The following is a 26,154-nucleotide window of genomic DNA, read 5'->3' on the forward strand; positions in this document are numbered from 1 at the left end:
CTATATTCCTTCAGTAGGTTCATATATCACTGAAACTGATCCAGAGTATTTCAGGCCGTGCCGAACAAATCTGGCACATGGAAACGAACTCTGTAAGGCCAAGGGAAAAGAAACACTTCCTTAAAATGTTTCGCCAAAGTTCCCGTTAATAGTAGTGAGTTCCATCGAAACAAGTGATTTTCCCTTGAATTTTCCTAGAAATAAGCTAAAAGTTATCTCGGCTAGGCTATCTTGGAGGGAGGGTTGTCTCGAGTAACCAAGACCATATAAATGGGGCCCTAACATCCTCGCAAAGCGCGAAAATACACTGGGTACGATGCGAGAAGGATCAAAGGGCGTGGCCGAGGTGCTAAAAGGTAAGGACCGGTAAGAAAAGGACCAAATTGTAATAATATAACAGTAAGAACAGATCAGCCAAATCAGCCAACAATAGCCGAACAAAACGTTCAGGAAGGTTGAGTTGCTCATATTTCCCGATTTTCGGTTTGAAAAACAAATCTATAGATACTGGATTTATCTCGCTGGAGAGAGAAAGATGAGAAGTAAATCTCCGTTTCCAAGGATATGCAAGGGTATGGCGTAAACTTCCTAGTCCAGCCTCTCGACTGGTCAGCGCTACCTCCATGTTTTTCCTGGTCAAAATGTGCCGACACCTGGGGTGGGGGGATGAGGCCGATAAAAAAAAACTAAAATACATATCTTGTAATCATCTCTCTTTCTTTCTGACAACTGTAACAGAGTAACCATCCAAGACGACCCAACACCTCAGCGGATTTAGTTTCAGACCTGGCACGTGCACGCACACTACTGACAAACATCAGTTTTCACGGCGTTAAAGTTGAAATTGCTAAATTTGAGAGACGCTGATGGCCTAAGGTCCTCATAAACGGACCTTTTACATTTAATCTGTATGTTTTCTCGTCCGTTTTTGTATGTTATTTTGTTTATTTTTTTCGTAAGTGAAAGATTATCACACAACAAACCTCAGTTTCTCTATCTATGAAATTGGCTGTCTTACTCCAATAGCCCCTACGACTATCACAGCAGCCAGCACTCTGATTAATTTTATTCTTTTCTACATAAAATGAATGTTTTTATTGCAAGACTTAACTCTGTACACAGTAAGTAACTGGCATTTCACCTTTTATTAGCTATAAACTATTCCACTATTCTACAGGTATATACAAAGGTTTACAAAACCCGTCCACTGGCATACGTAGGGACAATAATGCCTTTTGGGAATTACAAAAAAATGATTGAAATTTTTTATCTGGATTTTGCTACAATTTCAGTCACATGCAAGAAATAGCGATGTCCATAGATATAACACTCGCTCCAAAGATCATCTTAGACTTCCAACAGTAAAACGGAACTGGGGTAAACAGAGAACTTGTTATCATGCCTTTAAAGACTGGAATGCCTTGGACAGTGACTTGAAGAACTCTGACACCATATGTCAGTTTAAAAGTAATTTTTTTAAATCTATTAGTCTATAATTTACTTTTGTATTTTTAATATATTTTTTAATTTGTGTATTTATTTTTTAATAATTTAATGTTATTTTGGATTGGGACCTTTCTGTAGATCACCTACGGGTGAGAAAGCTTCCCGTTAAAATATCATTATTATAAACAGACATTCTAGAAGAAATCCAGTGCACTAATTTCTCAATAAGTTACTAACTTAAGTAAATAATTCAAACACTTGGCAAAATAGATATTTCTAGCAATTTTTTATGCTGGACTTTGATAATGGGCACCGCATACTATTGCAAATTATTTTTTCAACATTCTACAGTACCCTCAAGTCAGTAACTCTTTTTCAATTTCAATGGGATTATTTGCATACAATTAAATATAAGTTAAACGAGATTGCTGCTAACAGACATCTAAAGACTGCTCAAACAATTGCCTCTTTTCTTCTGAAAACGTTTCTTGAACAAGGGTGCAGGCACTGTTGTCATGGGAGCGCCCAGTCATCACTCGACACAGCATATTCTCACGGCAGCTGGCATCACATGAATGATTAGGTGCAGATTTCCAGAAATATCTGCCACAGAGAAGATGGATATGAATAAATAAATAGTTATGTCATCTTTCACTAATTAATACCAATTATAATTCCCACACTGCAAATGTCGAAAAAAATAACTCAAGTTACACATTAGAACTTTAAAATTTGAAGTACAAATAAGAACATCAGTTTTCATGGCTTTAAAGTTGAAATTGCTAAATTTGAGAAAGAAAATGCACAGCAAAGTTCCAATCAACAGAAAGCACCCTCATTCCCTTCAGATTTTGTGTGTTTAGCTCACAGGTACTAATGCTGTGTGTTATGTTCAAAAGTACATAGATCTGGATCTCGTTTTAGTACTAATTATTGCTGCAGGACCTCATTTGTAGTCAAATGCACAAACATGACATGTTGTCTTTCCTGTCCAACTTACTTGTAGAATGTATTGAAGAGGGTGGTATTAGTTGCCATGCGATGAACCAAGTCATTCCAATCTTTAGGTAAAAGTGATGGCATATCATAAGCCTCCTACAGGTGACACAGAAAAACGTTAACTATTAACATATGAATAGAAATCTGGGCCTAAATAGTTAACAGGTGTAAATTAAGTGTACTAAGATATAGTTCAGGCAAGTTCAACCAGCAGTCAAGTTATTGCAGGTCCTATTTTTCGAAACTGTGTACATTAAAATATTTGGTTGTCCACAAGAGAAAAATAAAATTCTATCCACCTGTATCAACATCTGCTACTTGTACATGTATAGCCAAATCTAAGCGCACTGTTTATAAATTACCTTAGCTGAATACTCCAGTTTCCACTGTAAATTCCCCTTGTTTGCTTCATCAAGGTCCAGAATGTACGTTTCATGGTTCAATACAACCTTAACAAAAATACAAATTCTTTTAGAGAGGAAACAACTTTAAACCAAAGTTACAGATTATATGCATGTAAGCTACTACATGTAGTTTTAAAATCCATAATGTAATGCAACTTCAGAAAATCACTAACATTTTTAAGAGAAAGGTTACATTGTGGGAGCATCAGACTATTGCATATTTTGCAAAAGATCTACACCTGTAATAGGAGCTTTAAAGAGAGGAGGAAGACCTAATATACTTTTTACATTTTATCGCTGCTGATTTGCACACATTGTGATAACATCAATAGCATATTACTAATTGAAAAGACTCTCTATACCCTGGAGCTGTTTGCATAATCTCCATCAATGTCATAAATCCTGTAGCCTGGGTTGTGGCCTTGATAGGTTGTAACACTTGGTCCAATGAAGGCAATACTGTCAAGAAAACCCAGAGATTTATATAAATGTCATCATTAGTAATGAACAGATACAACAATTATTCAAAGGAATATTGTTGTATTCTTACTTTGTGGGTGTTTTCCTTGTCTTCTCATCATAAAAGATTTCAAACTCATCAGCATGAGTGTGAGCAAAAAACTGTGCTGTTACAGTGCTCTGGTAGCGGTTCACGATCTTGTAATAATTCCAACTCCAGGGTTTGAGGCAATCTGAGTTTCCCGGAAGAATATGACCGATAATATGAACCTGTAAATACATAATACAAAAATCTGTAGAAATATTTATTCATGCATGATTTGTAACTTCTTACTCAATGTACATAAATAATTATGATGCAACCTCAATTTTTTTAAAGTGTTTAACATGTTTTAATATTAATATAATTCACTTACGAGCAGAAGATAATACAATGTTTATTTATTTGGTTTTTTACTTAATCTCTTGGTCTTAACATTATATGACACTTCTAAGTACTAGTATAGTTGAACCTCCTGTAAGTGAACACCCTTGGGACCTGAAAATCTTGTTCAAAAGAACACATTTGTTGCACAAGTCATCTGACTAGGAGATGTGGCTGCTTTCAGTTGACTTACTGAGGTTAAAAATGCAGTGTTTACATGTTAATTAACACCTCTGCGGTGTTGACTTAGGACTCAACAGAAAACACAGACCTTTTCGCCATTATCTTCAGCTTCCTGTAATAAGTCTATCAACCACTGGAGTTCTTGAGCAGGGTCGACATTGTTGATTAAGAGCCACCTGGAAAACACTAACACATTACTACATACATCTACAAATAATTTTGAGATCCAAGCACTAATTACTTATATTCAAATGCATGGTTTTTAATACATGCACACATAACCCTTAAATGAAGAATTGTACCACTGAGTTTCTCAACTGTACAGAGGTACATACAAATTAATACATGTAGTATTAATAGTTATATTTGGATGTTGAAATAACCAAACATTTCATACAAATATTAATCCTATGAGTTACAATAACAACAACAACAACAAAATTAACAGACCAGTTCAAATTGTTACAGTAGTTCATGTTGAGTGACACTAATCTCAATCCTTTTGATAAATACACTGTATAGTAACCTCCCCTGTAATGAAAAAATAAAAAAAAATACTTAGAAACATAGTGACTACATGTACATGTATAAACGTGCATTAAAGTTCACATACAGGCCAACATTACCCACACCACGGAAGCTTACATTATTTAATGTATTCTAGTTCCCAAGAAGCACAAAGTGATAAGAAGTAAAGCACTGTGTACTCATATTGTTACCCACAAGGGAGGCTGGCCCTTTGCAGCTCAACCCACCCCCACCCCCCCACCCCCCCCCCCCCCCCAGCATTTTAACTGATATCTGTAATAGTTGGCAGGCACCGTTGTATACCTCAGGGTGGAAACATAATACCGGGGTTCTGACCCTGAGCAAAAAATGAAATTTCCAAAATATAAATTACAATGGTGTCGAGTTGTAACTGTAAAAAGTATTAAAAAATGTAATTACCTAATTCCTGTTAAGACTTGTTGGAAAATTTGATAATTCATTTTAAGGAAAGCAAGTAAACTTTTTGAATAGCCAGGTCTGTAACCCTTAATTTGATAGCAGATTTGAGGGTTCTGTCAAAGTCAATGTAACTGCAAAGTGTTGCAGTGGACTAGAGATCCCCTGAAAGTACAATTAAAGGTAACCTTGAGATGTCAGTTACATAAGGCTGAAACATCTGCAATGATTACTGATATCAACTTACTTTTTCACTGTTTGTAAAGCATCATCTGGTAACCAGGTCTTCCAGTGGTCAACTAAAGAGTCCCTCAGCCACTGGTTTGAATTGGCACCAGTGATGAATGGAGGGGGAAAGCTGTGCATCAATTAATGGACAACACAAACAATTAGTAGTTTGTATAGTGTGATCGTCTGGGTGAGCATAGTGACAAAAAGAACTGTTGTTGGTGACTGACGTTTCAACAACCTGAACAGATCGAATTCAATCATCTTCAGAGGAAACTGAATCGTTAGCAACAATAGACAGATCGACACCAACCAATGACTAATGACAAACTTTACAAAAGTCTTTCAACCAATACCATCATGGCTAACCTGACCAATCACTTACAACGGACCAGACTTACATGTATAACACCATCGACTGACAAACACTATTCACTTGACTCTGAAGATGACTTCCGCTCAGGTTGTCGAAACATCAGTCACCAATGACAGTTCTTTTCATCTGGACGATCACACTATACGAACTACTGATACTCCTGGGTTCAAACCATGTACTATAAACAATTAGTTTTACTACCTACCCTGGGTCAAACATGTAAGTTAAAAAATAGTCTTTTCAAACAAGTGCATAATTAACTTCATTACAACACAACTAACTCAACACTGTAGAGATCGGACATTAAACTCCACTATAGCTGGGACATTTAAACTTGACAGGTGTTTTTGTTTCGGCTATTGTCACAGCAACAAAACTTGTTTCAAAACATGTACCTATTCACTGGAGCACTTTCATGATTGCCAACTGCAGGAAACACTTTCAGTCCAGGCAAATATTTTTCCAAAAGTTTGGTGGCATAGTCTAAGGCCTTTAACTGTAGGAGGAAAAATATAATACAATTTTAACAATTTTATTAACCCTCAGACGTACAAGGGGGAGGGGGGGGGATGAATGCAACCCTCCCCTCCCCAATAAGGTTTTTTCAAAGTTTTGAAAAGATGATTTACTCTAAGGGGTTGAAACTTTCAGTAGCTGTTCCCCATTCTCTACGGAAATTTTGACATGTCAATTGTCTATCCATCATTTTTGACATTGCCATGGCAACCACCAAATTCCAAGTAGGTCTGACCAAAAATCAGCTTTTTTGACATAATTCTGTAGTTTTTTCCAGTTTTCTTCATGAAATAGCAGAAATTCACGAATTTGTACATTTCGTAAGCATTCTGGCTTGAATTTGTCTTAATTTCCTTTATTTCTTGACTTTTTTTGAAAAAAGTGAAATCCAAGATGGCAGTCCAAGATGATGGGTCAAATGATGTCATTACCAACAAAAATGGTATCATCTTGTAGAGCAAGCTCGGGGCTATCTAATCAATGTAAATTTATTTCGCTCTGCCTTAACAGAATGAAAACCAAGAGGGGGGATTCTATCCACCCCTCCATCCCCCTTGTACCATGCTGGGGGTATGAGTTAGCTTGCACACCCAAAGGTTAATGTGTTGATTTAAAAATCTAGCAGAGGGGAATCGTCTTTGCTAATAGGGGACACTTGAGATAACTAAAAAAAAAAATCAACTTTCACACTAAATAATTGCCTAACAAAATTGATCACAAAACTTTACACAAGGTACATATACATGTAGAGGGATAAATTATATCTCTCTACCAGGCTTTCACATTATGGTTTTCACCATAAATGGTGACTACATGTAAACCAGTATTTTTGGTCGCTAAGAATGAAATGTTAGTCACATTGACAACAATACCACTGGTCGCAATCTCAAGCCCTGTTTCAGGAATACACCTGATGTTTTGGTTTTTTTAAAATTTATTCTATAAATCCACCAGATGAAGATTAAATTTATCTGGAGTGGTGGATAGCATTACCCATCATAATGTATATAATTTATATGACAATATTTATGACATGCTGTAAACTGCACCTGGTCTGAACGTGACTGGTTCCAAATATTATGTGCTGGAATATCTCCTGTCCATAGAGCATAATCAATATCCTGTAAACCAGCAGTCAAATTATCATTTCAATGTGGCCAAAGGATATACGAAATAAAAAAAATAAGATGAAGGAGAAAGCTTGTAATGAAGTCTGCACACTATGATGATCAATAGCTGAAATGTCTCCAATAAATACAATGCACATTGCTACCAGGACACTCACAGCACATTATCAACACAACACATCTATACAAGTTCAGTGTACTTGAACAGATGATGCACATGCACTCTCAAATTAAACTTTCTACCAAATGAGAATTATATTTGACCAAAATACTATACACTGTAAAAATAAGAGAGAGATATATTGATTATTACCTGATGAGTGTTGTTGATGTGCTGGAGCATATTCTCAAATGTTATTGGTGGAATATCACATGAATAGTCCCCATACTTGCCTGCTTTTCGTTTTCCAGGTGCTAAAGCAAAACAACATCACAATATTAAACAATGAGTTAATAAATGTTCCAATGAAATGGCCTGAAATTTTTAAGACTGATTTGGAAAATGGAAACATACATACCAGGGGGGCTATCATTACTGCGGCAACACAGTGGCTCACCACAGTCTGGGTTGCTTCCCTCTTTATACAGATGATCAAGATGGATGTCAGAGAACTGCAGGACACGGGAAACTGGTGAACCAGGCTGAAATGGGAAATAATTAAAGGTGTAAATGCATATGTGGATCTAGTGTTATTAAGACAAAATAACTGAAATAAAGTTGAACCTCGACTGAAAGTCACCTCTCCACAATGGCCACTTTTTATGTCCCTGTGGACAGTCCAGACATTCACTCTTATTTTAATTTTAACAATGGTCACCTCTCCACAGCAGCAATGACCACTAAAGCACCTCCCTTCTGATAAAATAACCTCTTACATATTTATATGCTGCAACAAGTATAAAAAAAAAAATGCTGCATCCCCCAAAACAAACAGGTGTCACATCCCTACCTCCCCATTATAACCACCTCTCTACAACAACCACTTTTCTCTGTCCCCAAGATGCTCGTTGTCAAGAGGTTCAACTGTATAGATATCATAACCACAAAGAGCATGAAGTTTATGTTTAAATTCTTCGCATATTGCATTCAAAAGTTGAAAAATAATTTGTACCAAATGTTTGTGTAGCTGGGTGGCAAGAGCTGCTTGTTTGTACAAGTGTGATGGTTTTCGACAGGAAATATGTTGTTTAGTATCCAATGTATTTCTCTCATGTATCTCTAAATTTGCTATTTAAATAATTTATGGCACTTTACCGGACAAAAAGTGCTTCAGTTGCCAGGAAGTGGAAAATTGTGGAATGGACTACACAATGAAATTAAAAAACTCTCCATATTTACATTTTTAAGACTTCCTTAGGCAGCTATTGTTAACTTTCATGTTGCTTTTCTTTCGTTTTTATTTTGATCTTTGATCTTTGATCACAGCAGTTGAAAGCAGCCTTTATTTGTAGAGTTGTATGACTGCGGTTCAATAAAGATGAGATTACATTTTGGAATGAACCACGCCAAGTCACCAGTCACCTGATTTGGATATCTCATGATCTATGTAACAAGAGCACAGCTAACTTTCAATGCAAACAGTGAGCTCTAATGTACCAAGGAAATCTTTCAGTATCATTACGTAACTGTTAAATATTGCATAAAAACTTAAATGCTTGATCCTTACCTTTGGGGGCGGGACAGGCTTCACAGGCGGCTTTTTACCAGGCACTGTTATATTCCAAAATTCGTCAGGATCCCTTCTGTGAGCGCAAGTTGGTCCAAACAAGCTGCCACAAACCTCTGAAGGGTTCAGGAAAACTTTGTCGGTAACTGTCAACACTTCAGTTCGAAATTCTAATATGACCTGGGTACATACTCGATCGTCCTCTATCTTCAACTCTTTACAGATCTTCTGTGACACAGAAACCACTTCATCCTCTATTTTGTTTGCCAGGAAAGTGGCTTGAGCCAGAAGAGATAGCAACTTACAAACTTCGCAACTGTCACTTGACAAGACTTTCGTCTTTATTTCGCTATCCAAACGCTTGAGCCAAGCTGTAAAAGCATTGGTTTCCTCTAATGGCTTCGAAAATGAACTCAGAGAGAAGGAAAGCACGACGAAACACACTAAAAAAGGTTTGGAAGCCATGCTGAGTCCAATGAGCGGCTCGAAAATGAGAGAGGACAGAAAACCGAAACTGCCATAAAAGCCAAACTATGGATGCCATTGTGGGAGTTGTGGAGGTGTGTTGATCATACGATTTTCACGTGACTAAACAAAAGTGTGCCCGCACTCCTTATGGACTGAAGATCATATTTCACTGAGCACGGACATGGTGTAACATTCATATAGTGTTGCTGCATTATAACGTCATTGTGCAAATGATGTCTTTTGACTACTACCTGCTGACATTAAAACGACTTGTGAAACTTAAGCATCTCTGTAAATATCCAGTTCTGTGGGTGTACTTTGTATTGAAAGAGAAATTGACTTTTCGTGGTTTTCTTGAGTTTTTATAAACTTGCCTCACACAAAAAGTATTTTATCATCGGAAACTGCACCGCTTAGTGACAGATATTATAGACAAAGATTCCTCTATTGGCGGCGTAACACTACATATGGCTGCCATATGACTCGTGTGGCTACGGGATCTATTGCATCCGCAAACCATTCAGGATGTACCTACTGCAGCCAAACCTCATAACATGCCCGTGGAACAATGGGCAGAGGCGACCGCTCCCCACCCCTCCACCCACCCCCAAAAACATAATTAACGGTAATCAGAAGAAAATCAGAATAAATCTAGATTATTGAGAGATTCGTACGTTAATATTACAATCCCCGCTGTCGCCGTTATGGTCGCCAGGTCACCAAACGCAACTCGCTATCAGTGACGTCACCTATTGTCATTTATATGCAAGCCAGAGAACTATTGGCTGGTGAGACAACGAGTTCTATTGTTTAACCTTTTGTACATTTAAATAACAAAAACAAAGTTTGTAAACAGATATGTTCCCTGTAGGTAAACCAAATCAGGGTGTCCCTAAGGACTCTTTCCCAACTGACTAAGCAAAAGCCTAGCCTAATCGTAGTGATTTGTCGTTAAGTGTAATTGCAATTTTGAAATAATTGCAATATCTAAAGAGAAAAACAGCATCAAATTTATCGAGTTTTCTTATTCAACGACACCAACAACGCCCCACTACTAGTTTGAGGTGCGTCAGCTTCTGTGACACTACTCACGCTAAATAACCTGTCTTCATTTTAATTAGGTATTCAAAAGTTGCCAACACCTGCAATATCTTTTGTCAATATGCTCCAGTAAACTAGGAATTTATAATAAGCCCTGGGCATAATTTCAACCTTCTCATTGTGCCTCGGCTTCACCAAGAGCCCTAACTTTTGGGAAAATACAATAACGTGTCATCCCTCATTAGCTGTAATTCAAAGCTGAGGCGATAAAACGATATGGATCTTACTAAACTGGGAGGATTCATGATTCTTCTGAAGTCAGTTGGAACTTTATGGATAAACGAAAAGCTGGGTGAGTAAAAATAATTTAGACTACTGTGAGGTGAAACTCCTCAGCTCCAAGTCGGTGTGAGGACCCTGTAGGGTGCGAGATAATTGCATTACAATATGTAGGCAAAATTTGCTTTTATTTTAGATGAGGCTCAACAAATTACATGACTGTATCTCTTAACGAAAACACGATACGACAATAATGTTTGCCGGTCATGCTTTTCGCTCTTGAATAAATTTATTTATTTTATCACGTGATCTTAAAACTGAAGGCAACGTTTACTAGTTAAATATTAACTACCGCTGCATCCTTGGTATTTAAATAATAATAATAATAATAATCAATATTTAAACAGGGTGACCCCTTCAGTCGCAGGACTGGTATCAACGGGGGCCCTGTATAACGTAAAATAAAAAGAGCATAAATTTCAGAGCCGTTATTTTCTTTACATTATGGTAATCGCCCTGAGGAGGACTAGTGTTGCTAGTTTTTGACCTTCTTCTTTAGTACCAGTCTTGCAATCAATTTCGTTTTATTCACCGTACAGTTGGTGCCTTCGTCTTCATTTTGGTGCATACGGCCAAGGATCATTACAGTAGTTTGGATAAACGATGTTTGTTTGCGTCCTTAGTTTGAAAGTTGAACTTGCGTTCAGCGTATACGGTGTTCTGAACATCTTAACACTGGACCCAACCTGTAAATCTACGTTTCCCCTTGTAAAACTGGAAGGGACTGGAAAACGAAACTCTGGCATCTGCGGCAAAAACCAAACAAACCTGACTGCGTTCTAGAAATACCTGGCTACACGCTCTTCAGGAAAGACCGGCAAGGAACCAAGAAGGGCGGCGGAATTCTCGCCTACGTCGCTGACAATCTAGAAGTCGAAAGAATTACAAGCCTGGAAGAAATGGATCTAGAAACCGTCTGGTTACAAGTCTATCCCTACAAATCAAATCGCCCGATACTCACAGGAGCTGTTTATCGCCCGCCTTCTTCAACGGCGGACACGGATGCCAAACTGGAGCTTAACATTGAAACAGCTTATTTAAGAAACCAGGAAATGTATGTGTTTGGAGACTTTAATATAAACTTCTTGGATACATATGTCTACAAACATCATCGATTAGCGAAGACACTAAAAAGCCTAAATTTAAGCCAACTCGTGCACAAAGTTACACGTCCCGTGAGCTCAACTTGTCTCGACCATGTCTACACAACGCATCCTGGTTTTGTTACTGAAATCAAGAAACCAAGAAATGTATGTGTTTCAGCTTGTAATTCTTTCGACTTTTAGATTGTCAGCAACGTAGGCGAGAATTCCGCCGCCCTTCTTGGTTCCTTGCCGGTCTTTCCTGAAGAGCGTGTAGCCAGGTATTTCTAGAACGCAGTCAGGTTTGTTTGGTTTTTGCCGCAGATGCCAGAGTTTCGTTTTCCAGTCCCTTCCAGTTTTACAAGGGGAAACGTAGATTTACAGGTTGGGTCCAGTGTTAAGATGTTCCTTTGTTTTTGATGATTTAAACGATGTTTTGATTACAATGGAAACAATGCTAAATGACGTTTTGGACAGGCACATTCCACTAAAATCTAAACGCGTCAAGAAACCGAACCAGCCAGCTTGGATGACTAAAGAGATCTTGTCGTCTATGAAAACAAGAGACAAGCTGTTGAAAACGGCGCGAATTTCAAATCTGCCTGCAGACTGGGAACGCTATACGCATGCAAAGGGTAAAACTACAAGTCTCATCAAAAAAACAAAGAGAAGTTTCTTCCGCTAGAAAATCGACGAAAACAAAGGAAATCCAAAAGGAGTTTGGCAAGCACTCAAAACATTAAGTGGGACTAGTAAACCTCGAGTTCGCATCGATGAATTAAACACAGGAAACAACATCATTAGTGACGAAGCTTCCATTGCAAATGAGCTTAATCAGTACTTCGTAAACATCCTAGATCAAATTGGCAAGGAAAACGACGCTGGCGTAGAGTTTGATGACACCAAGCTGAAAAATTTTGTCTCTTCGCGATTGAATGATAATGTGGCTTTCAACATCCCTCCAATAACGCCTAAGCAGATCATTGACACCATAGGGAAAATCGCTTGTAACAAGGCCTCTGAGCACGATGGCATAAGTATTCGTGTACTCAAAATTATTGCACCAGCGTTTGCAAGTCCATTATGCAAATTGCTGAACCTTTCAATATCGACAAACAGTTTTCCAGACCGTTGGAAAGTAGCAAAAGTTACACCATTGCACAAGGGTGGCGCACGAAACGATATCAACAATTACCGCCCGATATCAGTTTTACCTGTCTTTTCGAAGATTATCGAAAAACACGTAGCCAGCTGTCTTCTTAAGTTTTTACATGACAACATGTTATATGAGTATCAATCAGCCTTCAGGTCAGGTCACTCTACAGAAACAGCTCTAATCAGACTTACGGATCACATCCTGAAAAACATGGACAATGACGAAGTGACCGGTCTGGTATTTATAGATTTTCGTAAAGCTTTTGATGTTATAAATCACGAACTTCTTCTAAAAAAGCTGTCTATTTACGGTGCAAGCCCTCCGTCTGTTGCCTGGTTTCAATCGTACCTGTCTCAGAGAAAGCAATTTATTACATTAGGGAAAACCACATCTGAACAGCTGACTATCAGACAGGGCGTTCCCCAAGGATCAATATTGGGACCAGTGCTTTTCCTCCTGTGTGTCAATGATATGCCTCTAAACGTTCACAAGTCAACTATGGATATCTATGCAGACGATACCACCTTGTCTTTAAGCTCAGACTGGAAAGCTATTCCTGCACTAAACAAATCATTAACAAAGGACTTGACAGAAGTTGAGAAATGGGCTAGTGAAAACAAAATGTTTATAAATACCAAGAAAACCAAAGCGTTGTTGGCTACGGGAAAGCGTCTGCGCAGACGTATAACCCATGACGCAGGAAAATTTGAAGCTAGGATGCAAAATGCAGAAATTGAACAAGTTGGTAGCCATAAACTTCTTGGAGTGATAATCGACGAGAACCTAACTTACGAAGCACATGTTGACGAACTATGTAACAAACTTTCAAAACGAATTGGTCTTCTACGCCATATAAGCTGCTACTTGAAAAAGAATCAAAAATTGATCTACTATAACGCAGTAATCAAACCACTCTTCATGTATGCAAGCACAGTATGGACATCGTGTAACAAAGAGGCACTCGAGAGAGTTCTCCGTATGCAAAAACGGGCTGCGTGTATTATTCTTGCAGCACAACGTACTAGTCGAACTGTCACTTCATTTAATAAGCTAAACTGGATCCCCTTTTACAAAGAAGCTTATATAAATCGATGTGCACTGGCCTACAAAAGGATAAACAGAACTTTACCTGAATACATGAACACATCTTTAAGGAAAAACTCTGACGTCCATTCGAGAAGTACTAGAAATTGTAATTTAAATTTATTATGCCCCTCTCACAGAAACGCCTCTGAGGGAGGACGCACTGTCGCCGTCAGAACTATTAAAGATTGGAACAGTTTACCCCGGTCTTTAAAAACAGAGAAGTCCGTTAAATCGTTTAAGGCTAAATTATGTTATACTATTCTTAACTCTCAGAAAACTAATGGAATTTTTTAACTCTTATTATTCGTAGTATGTTTGAAATTGTAAGTCCAGTTTATTATTTGTAACCATTTTTAATAGTAACTTAATTAAGTATTTTATTGTACTGTAATTAATATCGTATTTTAGCATTTTATTGTAAATAATATATTTTTAGCATTCTAATTATTTTAAGCTGAGGGCCCCAAGTTTATCAGTAACTTAAGTTACTGTCACGGGTCACCCTCATTAAATAAAGTCTTTCACTTCACTTCACTTCACTGAAAATTGACCAGATTCTAAGTATTTAGAAGTACTAGGACCGCTATTCATTTAAAGGATAGCTATGACGTTAATAGGCATATTGAATACACAGCAGCTGTTACAATCGTTTTATTTTTAATCAATATCGACGGACCCCTCGTTTTTTTCCCTCTCAAACTGAGTCGTGTGAATTTCTTTCACTGCTTAGGTTGTCCAAAGGACTGGAAAAGATTTGAGAACTCATGCTACATGTCACCCAGAGTAGCGGCTGATTGGTTTGGTGCTCAAACAAACTGCAGCACTTACAATGCTCATCTGGTCACAGTTTCATCCCGAAGTGAAAATTCGTTTCTGATCCGAGAATTTATAACAAAACAACACAAAAGCAGGCATTTTTGGATCGGTTTACAGAGAGCTCCCTTCGATGACTCGATTTGGGTCTGGGTCGATGGATCCCGATTGACATTCAGGGACTGGTATTCTGGGCAACCCGACAATTATCGCCAAGAGGAGTACTGTGGGGAAATGTATGTTCTGTATGTACGTTCCGGGGTGGTGAAGTGGAACGATTTGAACTGCTCCCAGGCCTCGAGATTTATTTGTGAAAAAGGTAAGCCATGTTGTTCATTTTTTTTTTTAATAGTTTGAATCTCCCGCGACAAGCTCCGTAACAATGACGGGAGACAGGGCAGGAAGCAGGACCGGTTGGGAGCTGGTATTCTAAGAGGGTGGGAAAATGGTAGAATAGTGAAAAAAAAAAAATCGCTGTTTTGTGTTTTGTGGGGAGGAAGCAACTAACGGTGGCTGAAAAAAAAAAACCTCCCCCATATTAAAGCACTTCTCGTTTTTCTCCCCCGATAATGCTGTGTTCAAAAAAGTTTGAGCTCAGTCGACTCTTAAAATATCGATCCATCAAATTGCATTACGAATCTCAGAGGGTCCAAAGACATTTTGGCAGACCATGACTCTGTACTATCGACGCCTTAAATGATAGTATATATTTTTTCTAACAGAGCTTATTGGCCTGCCATCATGCTCCAAAGATAATGGAGGTTGTCAGCACTTATGTCTGTGGGCGTTTGATCGTCGTGTTTGTAAATGTAAAGATGGCTTTATCTCTGAAAAGGATGGATCTGTATGTTTAGGTGAGTGAAGATTCATTTTACACAATACAATTCTGAATCAGATCATCAACAAAAATTAAGGGTTCCGTGAACAAAAAATTAAAACGTAAGGTAGAGTAAAATTTACTCGAATACTCCATCTTAAGGGCAATTTATCTCTGTCTTTCGTGCTCAAAACGTTGGACAATCTGTACATAAGATCGTAGCGTTCCCAAGATAACGATCAATGGCTTAATTTGGAGAATGAGAATGCTGTCTCGGTGAAGAATTGGAACAACCTTTTTTTTTGTCTGCCCCGGTAGAGCCTTTGTTAAAAACCTGTTAACCCTATTACAAAGCGGTCTTATCTGGTGATGTAACACCTTATAGTGAGAACTATCTGTAGTCTTACTATTACGAACAAAATAACTGACTTTCCTGTGATGGAATCAGTGGCCTGGAACAACAATGAGTTCATTGGCAGTCAATGGCGGTTTAGGATTTGTAAACTAAAGATTAGATCATTTGTTTAGAGACTAGCATTAAAACAGGTGATTTGTAAAATGTCATTCGGTTACACCCCCGATGGTGGGACACCGGATAGCACTATCCCGTCTTGGGTTATGTTTTTAGTACGTTCTGGTTACGTGTTCTTGGATTGAACTCTACTCGGTTGAACCCAAGTTCTGTTATTTCTTGGTCTCCGAAGATTTTATCTGATGTAAAAGATCCTGGCCTCCCTAACTCCCCTCTGAAGCCAGAGAGTTTCTCCGGCCAAGTTTTAGAAAATTTGTTTTCCCAGACCAAAAACCTATTATCGCATTTCAACTGAGTTTCAGCTTTGAAAATATTTATATCTAACGGAAATCAGTTTTTGCCGCCAGTGAAAACTCTTCGATTAAAATCTTGCCAACGTATCAAAAGTGGAGTCGCGGTAGCCCCATGGTTAGCGCACTCAACTCCGGATCGAGCGGTCTGGGTTCAACTCCTGGCCGGGGACATTGTGTTGTGTTCTTAGTCAAGACACTTTTCTCTAGCTCTCACTGCGATTCCTCTCTCCGCCCGGTTGTTTAAATGGGTACTGGCGAATTTAATTCTGGGGAAGGGGGTAACCCTGCAATGGACTAGCATCCCATTCGCGGGCCTGATAGGCCAATTGGCTAGTGTGCAGACTTTAACCCCCACCCCTCCCCCTTCTTAACCAATCCAGCAAAGCTGTTCTTTCCCAGTTGAAGAGAAGGACGTGATGATTCTGGTCATTTCTCACCCCTTCGTGGATCGCCGTATTACTTTATCTATATCGTCGCCGGACTGATCTATACTGATATACTCAGCTCACTACTACCTGGGGTCGGGGGACCCATGGCAACCAGATCTGACCAATATGACAAATGTATAAATGATATTTCTCTTTCAGATCCGAAGACGTTCATGCCTCAAGAAGTTCAACAACAAACGACCTCCACCCTTGGTGTGGTCTTACTCGTCACCCAGTTAATTTCCCTCGTTCTTCTGATCCCAATGGCCTTCGTTCTTGTTTCGTTCTACAGAAAGGTTGCAAAGCAAAGGCGTCGTGATAACATGGAATCACACTCTATAATGATCAATGCCCCAGGAACTAACGAACACAGTTTAGACAATCAAACCTCTCCGCTTACTACCTCAACGTTTGACGATGCTGGCAATGGCCAGGACACTTGTCGGGCGTAAAGCAACTGTTTGACGCAACACTTTGTTTTCAGTGTTGGTTGCGGGTAGTTTATAAGGATTCTTTAATCAATCGCTCGCGCAAGAACGGGGCATGACTTGATGAACAGCCTCGAGTTTAACATTTTGATTCATATCTTTGTTTTGGGGAAATATGTTCAGTATCATTATTTAAAAAAAGCACTATTGAAACGATCATCATCATCATCAAAAATATTCTGAATTATAAACATTAATGGTGGGATTTATTTTTAGAGTCTTGCACATTGTCATGTTTGAATGTTTTTATGGAACTGTCAACAATGAATTTTTTTTGCATCTGGCTATTAAACTGCAAATAAATTAAAGCCGCTCTGTGATCTAAACTAAATAATAGTGATCTTATAATGTTATTTCTTGACATGGACCAGTAAGAGTTATGACCATACAGATGTTGTCATCAAATGCTTTTATCTATGAATAAATTTTAACGAGTTAGCCCCCGATCGATCGAAACCGCTACCACAAATTAAAGCCTTTTTTTCCATTCTTCGTTTACAACTTTAAAAGAAACCTCAATGCGGATAAAACATTGGAATTCCTTCCTGTCAAATTTTGTAGCTGTACACCTGAAATAGAGACTACGAGCATTCCCGATTGGGGTCACCCCCAACGGAAGTTCCCCTACCCTACCCCTTAACCCCGTGGAAGAGTTCCTTCATCTGTTTATATGAAACAAACCGAACAACTTGCGAAAAAAGCAGCCCGATTTTTCTCAATGAGAACCGAAAAAGACTAGTCCAATAAAATTCAGTATTACAATGGCTCTTTTCCAAGAGTTGCTCATCCGCGCACTAAGAATATTTTTGGGCATTTTCTAACCATCTTTGAAGTTCAGCCAAAATTACCAATTGCAAATACCCGCCACATTTCAGTTTCTATGTGTATGTCACAAGAACATCTTTTCTTTTCATCTTTTATCAAAATCAGCTGGTTCGCAATTATACTACCGCCACATGTCAATCATATTTGACTAGCCAGTGTTTAAATACTGTTAGTTCCGATTACTGACTGACGTAAAAGTATATTGCTTTAGTCTGAATCTGGCGGAGGCTCGCGGATAGTGAAAGTCAAACACTCACATTCAGCGTCTCAAGGAAAGACCTCATTAACTGATTATTTTGCCTGAAGTAATTGATTTTAATCAACATGGAAGGTACCCAAGACAGTAGCAAGCCAAATAATATAAATGATTTTAATACAAACGAATCGTCAAAGAAAACCTACGAATTCGACGACTTGCTTCGTTTAGTCGGCGGATTCGGTCGGTATCCGATGATGTTGTACGCTTTTATGTGTTTGATGACAGTGCCCATCGGTCTTCAACAACTTGTGCTGGTTTTTTACGGCGCTTCTCCGTCATTTCAATGCACTGCCTCGACTACAGCTATTAATAATTCGATATGCCCCAATAATCAGTGTTGTGGTAATTGCACCAAATATGAATTCAACGGTGAATTTACCAGTGCAGTGTCCGAGGTAAGATATCAGTTTTATTATGAATTAATTTCGTTGTAGGATTACACGTGTGTAAGCCCTTTATAATATTGGGTTTTAGGCGCCGTCTCTTAAGATATAATACTGTGATCGCGGCCCTGGGGTCAGTGTTGGAACATACATCTGAACCTCGAAATGTAACCTAATATTCGCTTCAATGCGACTTAAAAGCCCGGCTTAAAAGCTCACACAGAAAGCCAAGAAACCTACCACATATTCGGTTGGATGAAGAGTAAATTAGGTTTCTGTCATTTTCCTACCCAACCTTGGGAATAAGAAAGAAAAACTATTAAAAAATACCGAGGTTAGAACGACATTAGGGGTTGACGAAGAGCTTTGGTCAGTTCAGAAAAATTGGGGGGAAAGACAATAGGAGTAATAGATTGGTTGGTAATTATTCGCTTTCTCACAAAGTGGATACGCTCGCACTGTTTATCAATCGCTGTATTCAGCCAGTTATTCAACATTCTTCTTATGTAAGCGCATACCGGGGTTTCCAAGGAACATCTTTAATTAAGATGTCACGAGAGAGCAAACAAGAGTTGGCAATCAAACTAGAGGGAGAGTTATGGTTCTAAGCTCTCTTTCCTTTTCGTTAACTCTTCACTTTCTCGTTGATTAGCACCGGCCCTTTTCATTTTTGTTTCGTGGTTTTGTTGTTGTTGTTTTCCAGTGGGAACTGATCTGCGACAGAAATCATCTGAAGGCGTTGACTCAAGCTTCATACTTGGCGGGCCTGCTTATTGGCTCCTATTCCTTTAGCAGCATCTCCGATCACTTCGGTCGAAGAATCGCGGTTTTCCTTAGTATCGCCTTCCTGGTAAGTATAATTGCTGAAAAACAATTAATTCTTCCAGTGAGTCATCTGATGTCTCATGCAAAGCCTTTGAACGCGAGAAAATGGAACGCGAGATAAACAAAAACACAGCTCCCATTGCTAGTATTCGCCTTATTACGCACCTTACACGTGATACTTCTTCTGCGGCAATGATTCGCCGCCAGGTGTTTTGAACTCAAGAACCGCGTTCAATTTTAAAATAATTTCTATTAGTATAGAAGAAACTGAAAACCTGAAAGACCAGGGCTAGGGTAGATATGACACATAAATTTTATTTTGTCTTGAGGAACCTAAATTTTAACTGCTGATTAGTTTAATATCTGTATGAGACTGGTGTGAAAGCTGAATGGTACGTTTAAAACATCGCACTCTTATTCAATTTCATGCTTGAACTCCGAATGAACGGTTCCTGTTATCGTTCCTTTCAATAAAACCCTATTGGGAATGTATATATGTGCAAATTTGGATATCATCCTTGGTCTCATCACATGGTATTCACCTCCTAAGTTTTTAGCCTGTAAACAGGCTCCGGCTGGAAGGGTGTGACCGCGGCTGGAAGGGGGGAGAGGGGACTGGCTAAGATTGAAGTGGCCGAGGGGGGAGGGGGTTGGGTTGGGGTTGTTGGGTCTGTCCCGTTCTCTCTCCTCTCCTTTTTCTTTCCACTGTCTCTTCGCCCCATCCTCGACTAGAGAGCCTGTTCACAGGTTACTCCGTTGTCTAATGTCGCTACACACCCTGATCCCAAAGATTTGTGTTTCTTCTTTCTTCTCTTGACACGAAAACGCGGTTTCAAAGCAAGCTAGAGAAGATGGGTGTGAATTTGATCAGTTGAGACACAGCGGTTTTCAATTTAGGATGTAAAGTGATCAGGTTGTTACTTTAGTTTTGGTTTTGGTTTTGGGTTTACTACGGTTTGAGATTGGCTGAGTAGTCTAATTGGTAAGTAATTGGTTTAGTTTTGGTTTTGTTTTTACGACAGTCAATAGAAAACCCCTCCAATGAAAAGAGAAAACGTCTGGAACCAAAGTGGTCGCTACAAGACGATAACCTTCGGACAAACGAGGAAACGTTGCCATGATTTGGTGGACAAACCCAAGCCGTTGCATATACTACATGTAATAAACAATTAGATTATGAGCTTGAGATTTCTATTTACAGGTCACCACTAAATTTTCTCCGATTCTTATTGGTTTAAATTGATCACGTGACGCGATAGTGATCCGCCGAGAGACACTATCAGCCCATAGTGCTCGTCCGAGGAAAATTCCCGGATGGATAGCACTCATCCGTGGAAATATTTCTGTAAACAAGTGGGCTTATAGAAAATAAACAATTGAATTTGTATTAAGAGAGTTTTTGTTTTCTTTTTCAAATTTTACATTTGGCTTTCACGGCTTTCACCTAAAAAAGTTGAAAATTATTCAATATGATTTTTGAACTGGCGCACGGAAGAAAATTTGGTGGTGAACAATAAAGACAATAGAGTGTTTATGTCTCGGAACTATCGGTCTGATAGTTGCCCCTTGGAAATTTGATGTTCTTAAAACTAGCATATTTGCCCTCGAAGCTTGGCTTCTCGGGCAAATATTTGTTTTAAGAACATCAAATTCCCGCGGGGCAACTATCAGCCGATAGTTCCTCAACAGAACACTCTATTGTTTAATTACGCGTGATAGTTAGTGAGGGCGTAGTTAGTGAGTCAACTATCGCGCGATAGAAATCAAGAGCGAATAGTATAAATCTACTAGTCGTTCAAAACTTAACCTAAATCCTCGTCACAGACACTCGTCACACGAAAACGCTAAGAAGCAGCAGAGAACGGCATTCGTGATAGAACGCTAGTAGATTTATACTAATAAATGATAGAGTGTACGATAGCTCAGCCAATCAGATTGCATTATTTGTATTAGTATACGGTATTCTATGGTTCTCTTTCCAGGTAGGATGTGGCACTGTGTCTGCCGTGGCAGACTGTCTTTCTCTCTTCGCCTTGTTCCGTGTCGGCGCAGGAGCTGCAGCAGCCGGTTGCCTTCTTTGCCGTTTCGTGTACTGCCTAGAACTGTCAGTCACGTCCAACAGAACTGCGGCAGGGTTTGTTAGCAACATCTTTATGACGCTTGGTTACGCTATTCTAGCTTTACTAGCGTATCTCTTGCGGGATTGGAGGTATTTGATGCTGGCGGTGTCGTTACCAGGCACCCTGCTACTCGTTTTTTGGTGGTAAGTCATAATTTCTGCTTTCCTTGACTTAGAGGGTCACAGTCACGGTATTTTGTGTTATTTTAATTTCGCCACGTACAAAATTACCTTTAAATTAAAGGAAACCTGAAAATAATAGTTTACTACGATAGAAAAACACCAAAGAGATAATAATAATCCATAAGGGACAAGAATGGTTAAGGATGGAGAAGATTGACACGGATTACCGCAAAAGATGCAAAAATCGCTGCGTAGCTACTTTGTCCACTTTAAGCCGTCAGTTTATAGAATTCCACCTTTTTCCTATTCAAGGCAGCGAAACACTTCATTTTAGTCACTGGAAAGTTCAATAATGCCATCAAGTGCGCCAAAATGTAGGCAACTATGGTCAAACCTGTATTAAGCGGACACCCTCGGGACCCTCGTTAGTGTCCGCTTAAAACAGGTCGTGTCCGCTTAACGGAATGTCTTCTTTGTCTTCATTGTCGGCATATTTGCCAGGAGATGCACCCTCAAAGTAACCTCATTTAGTAACAGTTGTTTTTTGATTTCCCTAAGGTGGATACCAGAGTCTCCACGGTGGCTTCTTGCCAACAATCGTCTGGACGAAGCTCACAGCCTGCTCATGAAGTATGCTGCCAAAAATGGCGTCGATGTTGACTCTAAACACCTGAAGCACGTGATCTCTGAAGTCAGGAAAGCTGACGTCAGGAGTGATGACACACGCAAATACGGGACATTTGATTTGATCAGGACTCCGAAACTGAGAAAGCGAATCATTATCTGTTGTTTGAATTGGTGAGTTGCTGGCAACCATGGAGCGATAATTCCTTTGCTTCGCAGGGAACGCCATGCTTGTTGAATTACTTTCGTTGTACGTTGGTTTATTTCGTTGATTGTTTTCTTTCTAGGTTTGTTAACGCACTTGTGTACTTTGGACTGAGTTTGAACGTGAAAAATCTCGCTGGAAACATGTACGTGAACTTCTTTATCCTGATCATCATCGAGCTGCCCGCCGCCCTGTTGGCTTGGTACTGTCTTCAAAGGTAGAGAAAATATCTGCAACATTAAATACAACTAAACGAAATACCATGATACTTTTAGAGTGACTTCTTGTCTTTGTTGGAAAACAAAAAGCAAGTTACTACTAGTATTGGTCTGTTACTGACAAGCTTTTTTCTGTCACAGCAGTGTTGCTCACTTATCATAACAAACTTACCGGAATTCGCAGCTAAAACATTTGAAGAGGAATAAGCGCAGAAAGACGTCGCATGAACCTGGAATTAAAATTACAATTGTTTCCCAAAACAACATAATTTAAGTAGAAAAAAAAATCATTTCCTTATGAGTACTGTTTTGAATTCGATGTGCAGTAAGTCACTCTCCTGTACATGTTTCCAGGTTTGGCCGCCGTATCCCGTATTGTACCTTCATGCTGATTGGTGGAGCGGCTGGTATGTTGGTGTTGGCTGTACCAAACAAAGTGGGTGAGTGAACTGGACAAACGCCTGACGCTCGAAATGTCACTTAACGAAGTGTAGAAGCCAAGTGGCTCGATAGAGCTCGTCTTGCTTCTTCCTCTGAACTTTCCATATCTGTTTTCATGTTAACTGTTGTTGTGAGCGCCAAAACAAGAACAGATCCAACAACACTCGCAGTTTCCTTTCATTATTCCGATGGGACTGCATTTTGTGTTTTGTGTGTCTGATTTGAACTTAAGGTTTTGTTGCTTTCTAGAATACCAACCAGTTATCACAACTCTGGCCATGATCGGCAAGTTTTGTATCATGTCCACTTTCCTTACAATCTACGTCTTCAGTGCTGAGCTATTCCCGACCGTCATCAGGTGCGTGACAGGATAACACAACTTCTCTTGCCTATTTTGTGTGACTAACTGAGCGTGGGGGCGACAATGCCTGATCTAAAATGACCTTTTATATATGGCGCCAAATAATTGTCCGCCAAAAGTAACTCCTGGAATGCTATATATTTATACCATGCAAAAATATGTTTCCGGTATTTGTTTTGATATAACGATCACTTACTTTGTTATTTAGTGTAACATCAAGAAAATAGCCTCGCCCTTTAATTTTTATTATTCCACCCATATCTTTAGAAACGTCGGTATTGGAGTATCATCCATGATGGCCCGTATTGGAGCAATACTCGCGCCATATATTGTACTACTGGTAAGAAAATTAACATTGATCAGTTATGGAGCCTATTTTGTAGCGCAGCACGGATAACGGCAATTCAGTTTGCAGCAGTCAGCATTCTGTTCACGTCAAACTAAACCTTCCTTGAGACAATAGTTCAGTAGGGTAAAAAAGTCATTAGAATGGAGCACGAGCGGTACGCAAAAGGGAGATAGTCTGTTACGTTAAGCTTGCCTTTTCTACTCTGTCTTCGACAACAGTTTAATAATTCGTGCTTTTTCTTACCCTCGAGGCTGATCTTCCCAACCTGAACAAAACTCTGCCGCTGGTTATCTTTGGAGTACTTGGGGTGACCGCTGGAATATTGTCATTGTGGCTCCCAGAGACACTATTCAGTCCCATGCCTCAGACCGTGGAGCAGGCTGAAGCCTGGGATGAGGATTACAAGATTTATTGCTGCAAGCGGTCTGGGATCAAGAAATCAGAAAGAAAGGACGGTACGGAAATAGACGAAGAACAAAAGCTATGCAAGATCGAAAGTCACGTGTAACTCTCAATCAAACTACATGGCAACTGATCGCAAAATCCTCTCATGTGGCGTTTAAACAAAGATTTAATTTTTAAATATGAAAGGCTGTATTCACATGTAAATATAATAGTAACTTGCGTGTCAAGTAACAGATTCGTTTGATCACCCAATATAACGAATTAACAAAAAAAATTGTAAGGCCACTGACTACTGAGGTATTCTGGCCACGTGAAGTTTCATTGAAAACTAAAATGAGCCCACGACTCGAGAGGCGACGGAGATTCAGCGGTCAACAGGTGTTCTTTCACTTAAAACAGTCAATAAAGTACAATGTGAAACCACTGATTTTGCCTGTTTTGGATTCTTTCAGTCTCGTTTTGCACGGTGTAGCTAGTACTGCCGATAGCTAATCTAGAGATTCTCAAAATGAACAAAGACCTATCTTAATATACATGGTTTACATGGTTTAAGAGATCGGGAGAAATACCAAATTCCAATCCAGCAGCCATATCCACGGTAGCTCTACTTGTGATGGTCAACACTGAATAACAGCGTCTAAGGTGTTTGGGATCAACCGTTTCAACCGCAACAGGTTTGGGTTGATACGGTTGACGGTTCTCAATAGAACACTTTTCCAACCGTTTTCGGCTGAAACGCTACAACCACGCCACATAATCACGCAAGTGCTTTTTCAACAGCGTCAACCCGGTTTGAGGCCGGTTGAAAAAGTTGATCAACCAGACCAACCGAAAACGGTTTTTCCCCAAAAGAACACGACAAAAACCCGACTAACCCAACCAAACAGAAACGGTTGATCCCAATAACACACGACCTAAGATACCACATGTAAAGGAACATGTTATAGTTGGTTTGTATTTCTTAGGATTACTTCGAATTACTCTTGTGTAAGAACGAATTTAAAAACTTGTAAAAGGTAATTATAGTTCTCTTTGTTTATTTTGTTTACAAAATTCATCCGCTCCAAAAAACCTTGAAAAATGAAAAACTTTCCGTAATCGTTTTTTCTAATGACTTATTTTAATACATCAGGTTAGCAAATATCCCTATTTTGCGAAAAAAAACCTTTTGTAGGCTTTCTTATAGGACAACAAATGCGTTAAATTGAATGAACTTGGCTAGATGTTTACGTTATCGCGTATGGTGGCTTGAAGATCAAACATATAAGTCTGAAAAATGTATTTCAAGTTATAAAGGGTGTTGTATTTTACGCGTTACTGATCACGTTTGATTTGAATGTTCTCATAAATGGTTCTCAACCCCCCAAAAAAGAAGCGATTAGCGCTTTCAAATATATTTCATTTACTAAGGCTGGTGCTATATAAAGCAAGGAATCTAAACATTAACTCGTTATTTCCCACGCAAAGCAAAATGACCTGCTGAAACCTCCCGAGTACCTTTCACTAATGAAACATACACCGTATCACATATCGTGTACATTTTACTGTGACCAAAGTACCGCGAAAAAAATAAGCTAGAACATTTTATGACTTTTAGTAATCTTATACCTTTTACTAGACAAACAAAGAGATTGTGAGATATTTACCGTTTATTTAATACCAGAAAATAGTTTTTCAATATACCAGTTGTTGTTTAAAAA

General features: G+C 39.0%; 4 protein-coding genes across 4 annotated transcripts in view; 2 read left to right on the forward strand and 2 right to left on the reverse strand.

Annotated features, from left to right (window-relative positions):
* Positions 1 to 18, reverse strand: part of LOC145464508 (DEP domain-containing mTOR-interacting protein-like) — a 13,056-nt gene extending 13,038 nt beyond the window's left edge. Inside the window, 1 exon segment of the mRNA XM_081448421.1 lies at positions 1 to 18. This exon segment is cut by the window's left edge and continues 160 nt beyond it. The gene's annotated coding sequence lies outside the window, so the exon portion shown is untranslated.
* A 984-nt stretch (positions 19 to 1,002) lies between these two features.
* On the reverse strand, positions 1,003 to 9,256 carry LOC145464507 (sphingomyelin phosphodiesterase-like). Its single transcript, XM_081448420.1, has 13 exons — positions 8,775 to 9,256; positions 7,626 to 7,749; positions 7,421 to 7,521; positions 7,030 to 7,101; positions 5,860 to 5,960; positions 5,108 to 5,218; positions 4,366 to 4,446; positions 4,004 to 4,091; positions 3,400 to 3,578; positions 3,212 to 3,308; positions 2,808 to 2,894; positions 2,447 to 2,541; positions 1,003 to 2,049 (listed from the first exon to the last, which is right to left on the reverse strand). The coding sequence occupies exons 1-13, from the start codon at positions 9,237 to 9,239 to the stop codon at positions 1,878 to 1,880; spliced, it is 1,773 nt and encodes a 590-aa protein (XP_081304546.1). The 5' UTR covers positions 9,240 to 9,256; the 3' UTR covers positions 1,003 to 1,877.
* Positions 9,257 to 10,443: 1,187 nt separating this feature from the next.
* LOC145463051 (uncharacterized) lies at positions 10,444 to 17,293 on the forward strand. The gene is made up of 4 exons (XM_081446761.1): positions 10,444 to 10,635; positions 14,677 to 15,078; positions 15,482 to 15,613; positions 16,989 to 17,293. The coding sequence occupies exons 1-4, from the start codon at positions 10,560 to 10,562 to the stop codon at positions 17,279 to 17,281; spliced, it is 903 nt and encodes a 300-aa protein (XP_081302887.1). The 5' UTR covers positions 10,444 to 10,559; the 3' UTR covers positions 17,282 to 17,293.
* A 1,056-nt stretch (positions 17,294 to 18,349) lies between these two features.
* On the forward strand, positions 18,350 to 25,509 carry LOC145463050 (organic cation transporter protein-like). Its single transcript, XM_081446759.1, has 9 exons — positions 18,350 to 18,796; positions 19,488 to 19,634; positions 21,592 to 21,872; positions 22,410 to 22,649; positions 22,763 to 22,897; positions 23,253 to 23,338; positions 23,589 to 23,697; positions 23,968 to 24,040; positions 24,300 to 25,509. The coding sequence occupies exons 1-9, from the start codon at positions 18,467 to 18,469 to the stop codon at positions 24,555 to 24,557; spliced, it is 1,659 nt and encodes a 552-aa protein (XP_081302885.1). The 5' UTR covers positions 18,350 to 18,466; the 3' UTR covers positions 24,558 to 25,509.
* Positions 25,510 to 26,154: the final 645 nt, after the last annotated feature.

The sequence above is a fragment of the Orbicella franksi genome, chromosome 12 (assembly GCF_964199315.1).
Source record: "Orbicella franksi chromosome 12, jaOrbFran1.1, whole genome shotgun sequence".
Lineage (NCBI taxonomy): Eukaryota > Metazoa > Cnidaria > Anthozoa > Scleractinia > Merulinidae > Orbicella > Orbicella franksi.